The sequence below is a fragment of the Triticum aestivum genome, chromosome 5A (assembly GCF_018294505.1).
Source record: "Triticum aestivum cultivar Chinese Spring chromosome 5A, IWGSC CS RefSeq v2.1, whole genome shotgun sequence".
Classification (NCBI taxonomy): domain Eukaryota; kingdom Viridiplantae; phylum Streptophyta; class Magnoliopsida; order Poales; family Poaceae; genus Triticum; species Triticum aestivum.
Window position 1 is genome coordinate 9,684,027 of NC_057806.1, and position 14,443 is coordinate 9,698,469.

Consider the following 14,443-nt stretch of genomic DNA (forward strand, 5'->3'; position numbering starts at 1 on the left):
GACTGGACCGAGACTCCGCAAAAGACGTCGTAAACAAGCCCTTGGTCATGATATCTGCAAATTGTTGGGATGTGAGTACGTGTACAACACGTATATGGCCAAGAGCCACTTGTTCCCTAACAAAATGAATTTCAAGCTCAATGTGCTTGGTACGGCGATGATGGACCGGGTTGGCGGAGAGTTAGACGGCACAGACGTTATCGCAGTATACCATCGTGGCCTTGTCGACAGGGCACGAGAGCTCAAGAAGAAGTTGGCGAAGCCAGGAGCACTCGACAACAACATTAGCCACTGCACGATACTCAGGTTCAGCACTGGAATGGGAGACCGTGAGCTGCCGCTTAGATGACCACGAAATAAGTGATGGACCAAGGAAGACACAATATCCAGAAGTAAAACGTCGTGTATCGGGGCAGCCGGCCCAGTCAGTGTCGGAGTAGGCAGTGATGTCGGTAGCGGTGGAGGCGTGTAACATGATGCCGAGATCCATGGTCCCACGGATATACTGAAGAATACGCTTCACCGAAGTCCAGTGAGCGTCGCGTGGAACATGCATATGAAGACACACCTGCTGAAAAACATATTGCAGCGCCGATCGTGTAATTAAGTGTAAGGTACTGAAGAGCACCAACAATAGACATCCAGAGCAGGGGAGACATCAGCGGCAGAGAGCTTGTGGCTGCGGGTTTGCAATTAAGCATCCCAACATGGTCAAGGAACTCATGAGCATGCTTCCACTGGTGAAGAAAGAAGCCATCCGAACGACACACCACCTTGACCCCAAGGAAGTAGAGGAGCAAGTCGAAGAAGACCAGTCATGCATGCTGCCAGGATGATGTCGTCAACATAGAGCAGCAGATAAGCTGTGTCAGTGCCCTAGTGATAGACAAACATCAAAGCATTGGAGCATGTAGAGCGGAAGCCGATTCAGTGAGGAAACGTTGCCATGCGCTGGTACCAGGCACGTGGAGCCTGCTTGAGCCCATATAAGGAGCACGAAAGCAGGCACAAATGATCCAGGTGTGCCGTATCAACGAACCCCATGGGCTGCCGACAGAAATCCTACTCCTCGAGATGACCATGAAGAAATGCATTGGAGACGTCCATCTGGTGCACTGGCTAGGCGCGAGACACCGCAAGCTGAACAGTGTGGATCGTCCCTGGTTTGACAACCGGGGCGAAAGTGTTGGTGAAGTCAATGTCTGCACGCTGTCGGAAGTCACGAACCACCCGACACGCCTTATAGCGGTCAATTGTACCATCTAGTCGGAGCTTGTGCTTCAAGACCCACTTCCCGGTAACGACGTTAGTGTGTTGGGGTCGTGTGACAAGCTGCCAAGTCTGATTTCTCTCCAATGCATCAAACTCCTACATCGCAACGAACCAAAGAGGGTTCCGAAGTGTCGCCCAGGCAGAGGCCGGCAAGGGCAAAGGCACAAAAGTGGATGCCATGCAGACACACTCATCTAAAGCATACCACGAGCTCGGACAGAAGACCCCTGCGCGTGCGCAGGTGAGAGGACCCGTGTAACTAGCCGCGGGTGGTTGTGACACCGAGTCAAGACCCGCGGGAGCAGCCGCAAGTAGCGGTAACGCCATAGCAGGGGGAGACGGACCCGAGGGGGCGTCATCCGAAGAAGCAAACAACGAGGCCTACCCGATTGACGGTGTCCTGGATTAGGAGGTCCCCACCAAGGTGACCCACAATCCTTGGGCTGAGCAATCCTTGGGCCGAGCCTATGTCTCCACCTATCTCAGGGAGGACTCCAGAGGCCTTGAACCCAGTCGTGATCAAGATGGACACTGCCGAAGACTTGGCGTACACTACAAGGATAGTTCCATATATCGGCATGTTTATTGGGAAACCGACCATGTGTAAACCTAAATACCCTTAATGCCTATATAAACTAGAGGGTTTAGTCCGTAGAAGATAGAATCACAATTACTAGCCTTAGGGTTTAGAACACAATATACGATCTCGAGGTAGATCAACCAGTACTCGATACTCCATTATCTATATAATCAAGCAGAACATAGGGCTTTACCTCTTCGAGAGGATCCGAACCTGGGTAAACACTGTCTCCCTTGTCCTCTGTTCACCAGCGTTCCCAGATCCACAACTCGGGACCCCCTACCCGAAATCTTCCTGTTTTAGTATCGACATTGGCGGCCCATACAATTCGAGCTGTGTGGTCAGAAAGCATCGATGGCTCGTCTCCAAATCAACAACAACATCGGTTGCGGTGACATCTTCGTCCCCGACCAGTCTTTCACGTTTGACATCATCGTGCTTTATGCCGACTCGAACGGCCACCTCGGCCGCATCGAAAGCTTCGCCCTGAATCAAGTCATTACGTGGATCTTCGGATAGCAGTCTTGATGGGGGTACTAACGGTGTCCTGGACTATGGGGTCCCCAACGAGGTGACCCACGATCCTTGGTAGACACCCCTAAGAAGGATGGGGAGGAGAAACCAGATCCAAGAGTGTCGGTAGAGGCAAGGCAATCCAAAACAACAAGATAGATGCCACTGATAATGGCGCTACGCAAGAACTTGCTGAGGACTGGGGTAATGACGGTCACGCCACATCCGATCAAGTCAATGACCCCGCAGGGATATCCGACGAGAAGAATCTCGAAGACCTCGAGGATGGGGAGGATAACAATTACCTACCTTCCCCAATCCGAGGACGATATCAGTCTCGGACCCGAGGATTTCATCATCCCCGAGGACCATACGAGCAAGAATATTTTTGTGGTGGCTCCTTGCCACCGCTCGAAGTAGGAAAAAGAAACATCAATAAATCCAAACTGATCAGAATATGCTCAATGATAAGTGGGTCGAGGTCCTCGCAGCCGAGTAAGACTTTGAGTTACGGCGTGAGGACAAAGTCAAACCTACCCATGTCGGCGCTTACTTCCCGCCTTCAACGACGAAGTCGCCAACAATGTGCTACCAAAGCAAGCACGACTGGGTTGAGGAGCCTGATCGTCCTCGCAGACGAGATAGGCCCACTAGAGGGAATCAAAATCCCCCCACAGATCGCCGTCCAGGGAATAACAAATACTACTAGCCGAGCATTACGATTTGCGAAGAAATTTGAATGCAAATCCCGTCCCAACAAGGTCCATTTACGGATCAAGTGGACACGCTCCAGTTGGACAGGCCGGCTATAAAGCATGGCTCGATATGAATGCAAGGGCTCGGAAGAAAACACGTGCTCGGACGACATTCGACCTCCGGCATGACATCGCTCGTTTTCGAGGGCCAATACATCTGATATGTTTTACAAATGAGGTCATGGTGCATAAGTTTCTGGAGGGGTTTAAACCCATTAATATTGAATCTACGATGTAACCACTGACCCGGTCATTTGGATCAAAAATTTACTTCTCCACATCCACATGGCTCAAGTAAATACCTACCGCTCAAGCTCAAATGGGCGGCAAGGCACTGGCTTAACTGCACGAGAACTGGAAGCTGGGAGGAGCTAGAAGAGGCCTTCAGGACAAACTTTCAGGGCACATACGTTCGTCCCCCGGATGCCGACGACCTCAGCCGTATCATCCAGCAGCCTGGCGAGCCAGCCAGGAAGTTCTGGAATAGGTTCATAACTAAAAAGAATCAGATAGTCGACTGCCCGGATGCAGAAGCTATCCCGACTTTCCGTCATAGTATCCGTGACGAGTGGTTAGCGCGGCAGCTGGTGATTGAACTTTATGCATACTTTTTAGAGTATATTCTATTGCCCAGTTCCTCATATCATACCCATCTAGCACTTATTCATGTCTCTAATGCATAGTTTCGATATTTACTTTGTTTTACCAAGTTAATTGCACACTTTTTTTATTTTTATTTGGTTTTTATTAGTTTTTCTTTGATTTGTGGTCTTTGTAGGTGTGTTGACGTGTTTATGGACTTGGGACATCAAAAAGATCGAGCTAGGGGTCAAACTGGAGAAGTTCCAGGCACCAAATCAAGGCCCTTCGAAGAGTTTGATGATTTGACATTTATCAAAGTGTCCAAAAGGATGAGGCTGGCCACAGTGGGAGTAAGGCTGGTCACAATGGGGAGGAACTTAGGAGTAATATCACACACTCGAATACAACTTTGCTTATGTGGCACATATTTAATGAAGAGAGAGGTGCTTGTGGTAACTAGCTAAGTTACCGGAACATCATACACTCCAAGAAACAATGAGTCTATAACCTAATAAGTACATCGTTGCATGACACTACATAGATGTTCCTACCCACTATGGAGGTAGTAACATAGTCTAGGGAAATGTGTAAGTTACTAGCTTATGTTCTTGCCCATTATGACCAGCCTAACATCACTAGTAACATCACACTTTTCAAGATAATTTTGCTTATGTGGCACATATTTAATGATGAGAGAGGTGATGGTGGTAACTTAGCTAGTTAATGTAACATCACATATACCAAGACAATATGAGTCTACAGGCTAATAAATGAACCATAACATGACAATACACATATGTTACTACCCACTATGGAGGTAGTAATATAGCCTAGTAAAATGTGATGTTACTAGTCTAAATTACTCCCATTGTGACTAGTCTGATCAAAGGCCACAAACGCATCGGGCTTTTCATCCAACGAGCTCAAAAACATAAAAATCGGAGTTCGTATAAAAAAATTACGACCAACCATACAATGTGTACCTCATGCATCGTGCACCTCATGCAATCCTTGAACTTTCTACGTGTCCGCTTCTGATTCTTTGGCTCCGAAAACGTATGGGAGTCACGAAATGGAGATAAGTTGCTATCCACTTATTTTTGTGTCGGCCGGGGGTATATAGTGGATGGACTCCGGAGGCAAATAGAACTTGGAATCCATTCGCTCGCGGACCCTGCTTCCCCCACAACCAATTCAAGACCGTACTGCTCCGGTGAGGTTTCCGTCCCAATCTCCGGCGAGTTTTGGTTCCTCCGCCCTTGGCCATTATATTGCTGCGCTTCGTCCAGGTAAGGATTCCTCTGTTCATCCATCGACTCCTCTTTTTCTGCTAGTTTAGTTCTCCCGACGGGATTAGGAGCCACTTTCTGGCTGGGAAAATATCATACAGAAACCATCATTCAGTGAAAACCGATGAAAACCATGCAAAAATGATGTTTTGAAGTTTTGAAAAAATCTAAAAAAATATAAAAGGATAATGTTCTGTTGCCATGTAAAATTTTAAATTCAAACACATTACGTGATGTGAGCTATGAAAAAGACAAAATTAGCATTGAATAATGCCAAACAATAATGTCACTATTCACGGCCCCAATTTCTCTTTTCCATGGCTCGCATCCCGTAATATGGCTTTTACTTAGGCTAGCCATAGTGGGAGTAACTTAGGTAGTAACTTAACACATCCCATGATAATTTTGCTTATGTGGCAAGTATTTAATGAGGAAAAATGTGTTTGTGGTAACATAATATGTTACTGTAACATAGCGTTTTCCGAAGCAAAATGAGTTAATGAGCTAATAAATGAAACCATCTATGCACTACTACTTAGTTATTTTACACTATGGAGGTAGTAACTTAGACTAGTGTCATATGTATGACACTAGTATAAGTTACTCCCCACTATGACCAGCCTTAGAACTTTACATGACAATAGAACATCATCCTCTTACCAGCCCATATTTTTTTTCAAAAATTTCAAATGCATTTTTTATAGAAAATTTGCTATAAATGATGGTTTCCGTATCATGTTCTTCACTTCCCAGCTACCCTCGAACTGTGGTTTGTATTGCGTGGGTTGGCGAGAGCGATGACGCTTTGAGCACGTACGTAATTTCTATTTTTTGTACTCTCCTATGAGTGTCCAACTCGGCTTCTGCCCTTTAATTTGAGGGAAATAAGTGAATCTCGTGTTTTCGTCGACATCAACTTTTGTTGTGCTGTGGCACATCAAGGCATGTCGACCGCGCGGGTCGACGTTGATGGGTGAACCGGACGGACGGTCCCTACACGCGTGCAGTGCATCATCACGTCTGTATGCACAAATGTGCTTGTCTCCTGTGGTCGGCTCAGAGTGCGAAGCCAGCCAAAATCTGTCATGTGGTACTTTTGTACGCATCTTCATGTGGTGGTATGGACCCTGCATGACATACACTACTTCATGAAAATCTGTCACGGACAAGTAAGGCCCTCTCACTCCTCTCATATCCGTCACCGCTCTCGCTCTGGCTCCCTGCACCCAAAACGTTTGGTTTCCGTTCAAATCCCCGGCGAGTTTGCTTCCTCCAACGCTTCATTGGTCGAGATGGGCTGTCCGCCTCTTCCCTTCTCTCCCCGTGCGCTCGTGCTTCCGGGCATTTAGGCCGTGTTTTTCCTTCCTCTGATTTTGCTGGACGCTTCATTGTGTAGGGTTCGGCGGTCACTTTCTTGATTTTGGCCGGTTCCCGTCGACTTGGAGCTATAACGTAAAGATTCCTCTGCTCCTCCTCTTGTTCAGCTAATCCTTCCATTCCGAGTTACTTACCACAGAAATAGATAGACTCACTCCGTCCTGAATTACTTGTCGCATAAATATATAGAATGTGACAACTAATTCGGAGCGGAGGGAGTAGCTTAGTACCCGGGGAGATTGGTTTCAGTCCTATTTATACCCAAAATGTGTTAGTTCGTGATGCCTCTATGTTGATCACTATTTGCTGATTTAAGTGTGGTTTTTTGCGAGCTGCAACCTCACTTGTCTCCGCCATGCTTTTTTCCTTTATCGAAGGGGCTACACAGCTCCATTTTCATTACGACAATGGAGTCACAATACAAGCACATCAAGTACCCATTGCGACCATACTTCCCTAGATACTTAACCACATCTACAGGATGGGATGTGAGTGACTACATAATCCAAACTACCACATGAAGCAACCAAACACAACAATCATCTTGACACAATGTTATCCTATCAAAATCAACAGAGTCGGACAGCAGGGCCACATCCATGCCAACGTTTGGAGACTTCTCCCACCACAGGGCAGAGTCTTTTAGAAATCTCACTAAGCAAGCCTTGTAGTCTTCTTTTCTGCAGCACGACCCATGATTACAGCAAACACAGAACAAACATCACATTAGGTTGGTCGTAATGGGAGTATTATAGGTAGTATCATCCATGTCAACTAAACAATTTTGATGAGGTGGTATAGAATTAAATGAAGAAAAAGAGCTTGAGTATCATATCATGATACCATATCATATTAAATGATGTATTACTTTGTGTCATGCATGACAATAAATATAGTCCTATATGATACCAACATATGATACTATGCATTACGGATGTAGTATCATACACTAGTATCATATGCATGATACTAATATATGATACTCCCCATTACAACCAGCCTTAGTAGGATCAGTAGGCAATACACTAATCCTTGTTTTCTGACCAATAAAAACAGAAGCACGGTCTTTGCCCATAAAGGCCGGCAACAAAGACACCACTACACAGAACTCAGAGTTTTCGCCATGCTTGGTGGGGTGGGAATTCTTGACACCGCTCCACTCGGAGTCGCGTGAATCCTCGACAGATTTTTGGCTACATGCAACTGAATCACATATATCTTAGGAAGTTTAATTAATTAAATTACACATTTACCGACTTTATACTTTTTTTTGTTTTTGCGAATACTTGCATTCATGCACTTGTTCATCTCTGTCTATCTATATGCGTGTGGCAATGCACTATTTAACTCATCTGCTCCGATTAGTAGTGAGATCATCGATGGGGAAGAAAGGTATCATGGTGGTGACCAGCATCCTCGCTGTGATGACGATCGTGTTTGGAGTCATCAGCGCGATTCTCTTGGCGCTGGTATACACACATCGCATGCTAGATATTATGTCTTTGTCATTGTAACCTGCCAGATGCTATCTCTTTCTCACTCTAACCTACGGCCAAGATTTCAAAATAAAAAACTTTGGCCAAGCATAATCTAGTTGATAATAATATTGTTGATCCTTCTTAAAGGTGTGTTCATTCATGCAGAAACATCATCAAGATGACCGTGGTGAGTTCTCTACGTACCGTCGATCGCCGGCGATGACATGCGGCGTGGTAGCGGCCGTGTTGGCGTCAATGACGCAAATTCTTGCCAGCGTGGCCATCTGCTGCTGTGGGGCGTGGAGGAGAACTAAGGGGGCCAAGCGCATCGCCGCGGTGGTCTTCTTCATCATCTCATGGTATATAAATAATTTGGTTATTCACAACTCGATATCCGGCTACTTTTTGTCGCTAATCAAGGAAAATATCGTCAAGCTTAAAAAAAAAGGAAAATATCGTCATTAAATTTAATGCTACAATTAATACTAGTCTAATGGCATGGTGCGCTAAGTGGTGGTGTGGTCCGAGAGCTTTAGCATTCATTGTTTTTTTATCATTTCTCTTAGAATTTGAAAACTGCACTTTAATACAGAATCTATATCTACTTGGTAGCTTGTTCATTTAACTTGTATAATTAATATGGTCTCTACGCCATGCGTCTATACTTTCAGGGTCCTTGCGGTCATAGCAGTGCTACTATTTCTGGCAGGCGGCATGTTAGGGTTTGAAGGCTCTGCAAAGAAAACTGTTGGGAATGCTAGGATTGTCGGAGGTGTCGGAATTTTCGTGATCGCGACGTTTTTGTTTCTTGTAGTTGCTGCCCTTGAGGTTGCCTCATACCGCCTAGTTCGGAAGAAGGACCACTACTAAGCATACGTTGGCAATAATCCTCCTCTGCTGCCAAGAACATCTAAAGACGGTCGCAACGCTATTGCTCTTGCACCGGCAAATCAAGTCTATGGTTAGCTCTGCCACCATGGCATGGTTGTCTTTGCCTTCCAAATGAGGAGCGCTCTGTATGGACCGTGGTAGGTGGAAGGCCTATGCTTTGACCCATGCTACCATTTTGCGTGTTTTGTGTGTTTGTTACGGTTTCATTCAAATCATGAGAAAGAATTTGAAAGTTTATCTGCATTGCTTGAAACATATGTGCTTGTGAAGCTTTTTTTGTATGTTATGAAAGCCATTATAGGTGGTTGCCATCTGGACTATCAAAATCATTAATGGGAATAAATGTCGCTACTCAGGTGCGTCTCTTATCGCCATCAGAGTTTAGTTGGTTTCTTCTCACAGGAGGAGAAGTGTGGTTTGTGTGTTCTTCATGTACCCGATTTTAAAATGGAATATCTGCTGAACCGAGTGTGGACCATTTACACCATTACATGCCTCGCGTTAAAATCTTCAAAACTAGATCCATTTTTATAGGCTTCAGTGAACTTCTTCAAGCGCAACTAGTACTCCCGTCCAGAACTAACTTGTGCTCCTCGAAACAACATATGTGTACTTCACATGGTTGTTTAGTGTACTCCTGTGCAGCGCAAGAATGGCAGATTGACATGTACTTAAAAAGGGTCTTAGTTTATTTTAGAATTCCACAATGAAATACTCATTTTCTAGCAATTATACTACTCCGAACCAAAATAAAAAATAAACCTCAAATTATTTTTAGAAATAAAAGTAAGCATGCTATTCTAAATCAAAGTAAAATAAAATTTTCTATTGTAGTATATTATGGCTTGTCCTCCCAACGTGGCAATGTGCTCCACACATGAAGCACACTATGTTGCACATGTAACATATATCTGGCCATATATCGGGCCGGGCTGGGCCAACCTGATGTCTGTAGGGCAGGCCCGAGTTCGGCCCGGCTCAACAAATTCTTTCTACGCCCAAGCCCAGGCCCAAGTTAAAGCCAGAAAGCCTGAAGCCTAGCCCGACGACCCGATGTAAGGAAAAACAGCATAAAAACAACAGGAAAATCTGTCCAGCAAAAAGCAGAAGGAAAAGAACAACATTAAGGCACAAGTTTTGACAGTAAACACTAGCAAATAGTGGTACTAAACTACCACAAAACAGCAGCAGTTTTAACAGCAAAACATCACTAGTTTTGACAGTAAAACAACAGAAAAACATCTCTAGTTTTGACAGCACAACAACAGCAAAACATCACTAGTTTTGACAGCAAAACAACATGAAAACATCACTAGTTTCAACAACACAATAACAGCAAAACATCACTAGTTTTGGCAGCAAAACAACACTAGTTTTGACAGCAGGACAACACAGTTTTATAGCAAAACAATAGCAGTCTAGCATCTAAATGTTCCAGTTTCGACAACAACATCTAAATGTTCCACTTTCGACAATAGCATCTAAAATTCTCACTAGTAGAAAACAGGGCTTTGGTTCAGGCCTGGCCAGCCCATTAGTCCTGGTTCAGTCACGAACCGGGACCCATGGGGCATACGTCCCAGTTCGTGCGCCCAGGGGGCCGGTCGGGCCTCGTGGGGCATTGGTCCCGGTTGTCTGGACCCTTTTATCCCGGTTCTAGCCACGAACCGGAACCAATGAGGTGGCTATATATATCCCCTCGCCCGTGAGCAGACCACTCCACTGCTCTGTTTTTTTGGCCAGCGAGGGAAGGGCTTTGTGCTGCTCTAGCTCACCTCCTATGCACATGAGGTGTTCGATTAAATGCCCGAGCCATACTACTTAAGCTTTCTCCTCTCCAAACTCGACCTCCAAGCTCCATTTTTCCCAAGATTTGTCTAGGTTTAGAGCTCTGTCATGTCCCGTCCCCATCTTAACCGCCGTCGATCGCCCGCGCCGATCTCATCACCAGCACCACCGTGGTGAGCCTCTTGTTCTTATCTTCTTTCTAAAAGGAAAAAAAAAATTCTTACTTGTATGATTAGATAGATACTTGTCTTATTTTCTTACTTTTATTATTGCTTGTTATTATATAGTGCGATGGTTTTGGTATCCTCCCCTGTCGGCCCTCGTCCTGTCTATGGTTCGGATGTGGTATATATTATCTTTTATAACTATTTGGTTCATTTATTGTTTATGAAAATTATGCCGACCAACGTGACATAGATTTTATTTATAAAGGAGGTATGTGAACCGGAAATTCCAACCGACCCTATTGTCGAGAGGTTAAATTTAGTTGAAGAAAAAAACAATTACATGAAGGAAAAAAATAAAAAATTAAGGAGAAGAAGATGATACTGGAGCTGCATGTTGCGGATGTCGTCGATGATCACAACATCAAGATGGATGCAATGCACTTGAAGATTAGAAAGATGAGAAAATATGCCATTCATACCGAGGCTTGGTATCATTGTGTTGTTGGATCAATTGTTACCTTGGTTGCGATCATGATCACATTTGTTGTTGCATTGAAATGTTTTACATAGTTTCAATGTATGGTTTAATTAGATGCTCTAGAGAGCTATATGTTGTTCAATGAGAACTATGTATGTACTTTGGTTTTAATGTGATGATGAACTTCTATTAATTTGGTCACTTATCAATTCACGATGTTCTGTAATGGTTTTTGACACACTTAATTATATATAATGCATGCAGATGAACCGACAATGGATGTACGGTGACAGACACACCTCCGAGTACGTTAAGGGCGTGCATAATTTTCTCGAAGTAGCTGAGACAAACAGGCATAATGGTTTTATATGCTATTCATGCCCTATATGTGAGAATACGAAGTCTTACTCTGATCGAAAGATCCTTCACACACCAACCTGCTTTATAAGCGTTTCATGCCACACTATAATGTTTGGACCAAGCACGGAGAAATAGGGGTTATGATGGAAGACAACGAAGAAGAAGAGGACGATGAAAACTGTGTGCCCTTGAATATGGTGATGCTGCAACGGGGGAAGCTGAAGATCAAGAGGAACCAGACGATGTGCCCGATGATGATCTCTGCCGGGTCATTGTTGATGCAAGGAGACAGTGCGAAAGTAAAAAGTAGAAGCTGAAGTTCGATCACATGTTAAATGATCACAAAAAAGGGTTGTACCCCAATTGCGAAGATGGCAACACAAAGCTCGGTACCGTACTGAAATTGCTGCAGTGGAAGGCAGAGAATGCTGTGCCTGACAAAGGATTTGAGAAGCTACTGAAAATATTGAAAAAGAAGCTTCCAAAGGATAACGAATTGCCCAACAATACGTACGCAACAAAGAAAGTCGTATGCCCTCCAGGATTGGAGGTGCAGAAGATACATGCATGCCCTAATGACTACATCCTCTACCGCGGTGCGTACGTGGATTTGAACGCATGCCCGGTATGCGGTGCATTGCAGTATAAGATCAGACGAGATGACCCTGGTGATGTTGACGGCGAGCCCCCCAAGAAGAGGGTTCCTGCCAAGGTGAGGTGGTATGCTCCTATAATACCACGGTTGAAACTGTTGGGAATGTAGTAATTTCAAAAAAATTCCTACACACACGCAAGATCATGGTGATGCATAGCAACGAGAGGGAAGAGTGTCGTCCACGTACCCTCGTAGACCATAAGCAGAATCATTATGACAACGCGGTTGATGTAGTCGTATTTCTTCACGATTGACCGATCCTATTACCGAATGTACGGCACCTCCGTGATCTGCACACGTTCAGCTCAGTGACGTCCCACGAATTCACGATCCAGTAGAGCTTCGAGGGAGAGTTCCATCAGCACGATGGCATGAAGACGGTGTTGATGAAGCTACCGACGCAGGGCTTCGCCTAAGCACCGCTACGATATGACTGAGGTGGATTATGGTGGAGGGGGGCACCGCACATGGCTAAAAGATCAAAGATCAACTTGTGTGTCCATGGGTGCCCCCTGCCCCCTATATAAAGGAGCAAGGGGGAGGCCGACCGGCCCTAGGAGGGTGCGCCAAGAGGAGGAGTCCTCCTCCTAGTGGGAGTATGACTCCCCTTTCCTAGTCCCACTAGGAGGGGAGGAAGGAGTGGGAGAGGGGAAAGGCAAGGGTCGAGACATAATCCTTCCGGTACTCCGGTTTTCTCCGAGATCATCTGAAACCCTTTCAGTGTTCGAATAGGCCGTCCAATATATCAATCTTTATATCTCGACCATTTCGAGACTCCTCGTCATGTCCGTGATCACATCCGGGACTCTGAACTACCTTCGGTACATCAAAACACATAAACTCATAATACAGATCATCACCGAACGTTAAGCGTGCGGACCCTACGGGTTCGAGAACTATGTAGACATGACCGAGACTCATCTACGGTCAATAACCAATAGCGGAACCTAGATGCTCATATTGGTTCCTACATATTCTACGAAGATCTTTATCGGTCAAACCGCATAACAATATACGTTGTTCCCTTTGTCATCGGTATGTTACTTGCCCGAGATTCGATCGTCGGTATCTCAATACCTAGTTCAATCTCTTTACCGGCAAGTCTCTTTACTCGTTCCGTAATACATCATCCCACAACTAACTCATTAGTTGCATTGCTTGCAAGGCTTATAGTGATGTGCATTACCGAGAGGGCTCAGAGATACCTCTCCGACAATTGGAGCGAGAAATCATAATCTCGATCTATGCCAACTCAACAAGTACCATCGGAGACACCTGTAGAGCACCTTTATAATCACCTAGTTACGTTGTGACGTTTGGTAGCACACAAAGTATTCCTCCGGTATTCGGGAGTTGCATAATCTCATAGTCATAGGAACATGTATAAGTCATGAAGAAAGCAATATCAATATACTAAACTATCAAATGCTAAGCTAACGGAATGGGTCAAGTCAATCACATCATTCTCTAATGATATGATCCCGTTAATCAAATGACAACTCATGTCTATGGTTAGGAAACTTAACCATCTTTGAGTCAATGAGCTAGTCAAGTAGAGGCATACTAGTGACACTTTGTTTGTTTATGTATTCACATGTACTAAGTTTCCGGTTAATACAATTCTAGCATGAATAATAAACATTTATCATGACATAAGGAAATATAAATAACAACTTTATTATTGCCTCTAGGTCATATTTCCTTCAGTCTCCCACTTGCACTAGAGTCAATAATCTATATTGCACAGTAATGATGCTAACACCCATGGAGTCTTGGTGCTGATCATGTTTTGCAAGTGAGAGAGGCTTAGTCAACGGGTCTGCAACATTCAGATCCATATGTATCTTGCAAATCTCTATGTCTCCCTCCTTGACTTGATCGCAGATGGAATTGAAGCATCTCTTGATGTGCTTGGTTTTCTTGTGAAATCTGGATTCCTTTGCCAAGGCAATTGCACCGGTTTTGTCACAAAAGATTTTCATTGGACCCGATGCACTAGGTATGACACCTAGATCGAACATGAACTCCTTCATCCAGACTCCTTCATTTGCTGCTTCCGAAGCAGCTATGTACTCCGCTTCGCATGTAGATCCCGCCACGACGCTTGGCTTAGATCTGCACCAACTGACAGCTCTACCGTTCAATATAAACACGTATCCGGTTTGTGACTTAGAGTCATCCGAATCAGTGTCAAAACTTGCATCGACATGACCATTTACGACGAGCTCTTTGTCACCTCCATAAATGAGAAACATATC

General features: G+C 44.7%; 1 protein-coding gene across 2 annotated transcripts; it reads left to right on the plus strand.

Annotated features, from left to right (window-relative positions):
- Positions 1–4,787: 4,787 nt before the first annotated feature.
- On the plus strand, positions 4,788–8,974 carry LOC123101984 (uncharacterized). 2 transcript variants are annotated; one of them, XM_044523235.1, is made up of 4 exons: positions 4,788–4,991; positions 7,737–7,837; positions 8,012–8,205; positions 8,518–8,974. In XM_044523235.1, exons 2-4 carry the CDS (start codon positions 7,748–7,750, stop codon positions 8,714–8,716), a joined length of 483 nt encoding a protein of 160 aa, XP_044379170.1. In that variant the 5' UTR covers positions 4,788–4,991; positions 7,737–7,747; the 3' UTR covers positions 8,717–8,974. The 2 variants fall into 2 exon arrangements, with proteins under 2 accessions (XP_044379170.1, XP_044379169.1); XM_044523234.1 differs by having other exon boundaries at positions 4,793–4,991; positions 7,734–7,837.
- Positions 8,975–14,443: the final 5,469 nt, after the last annotated feature.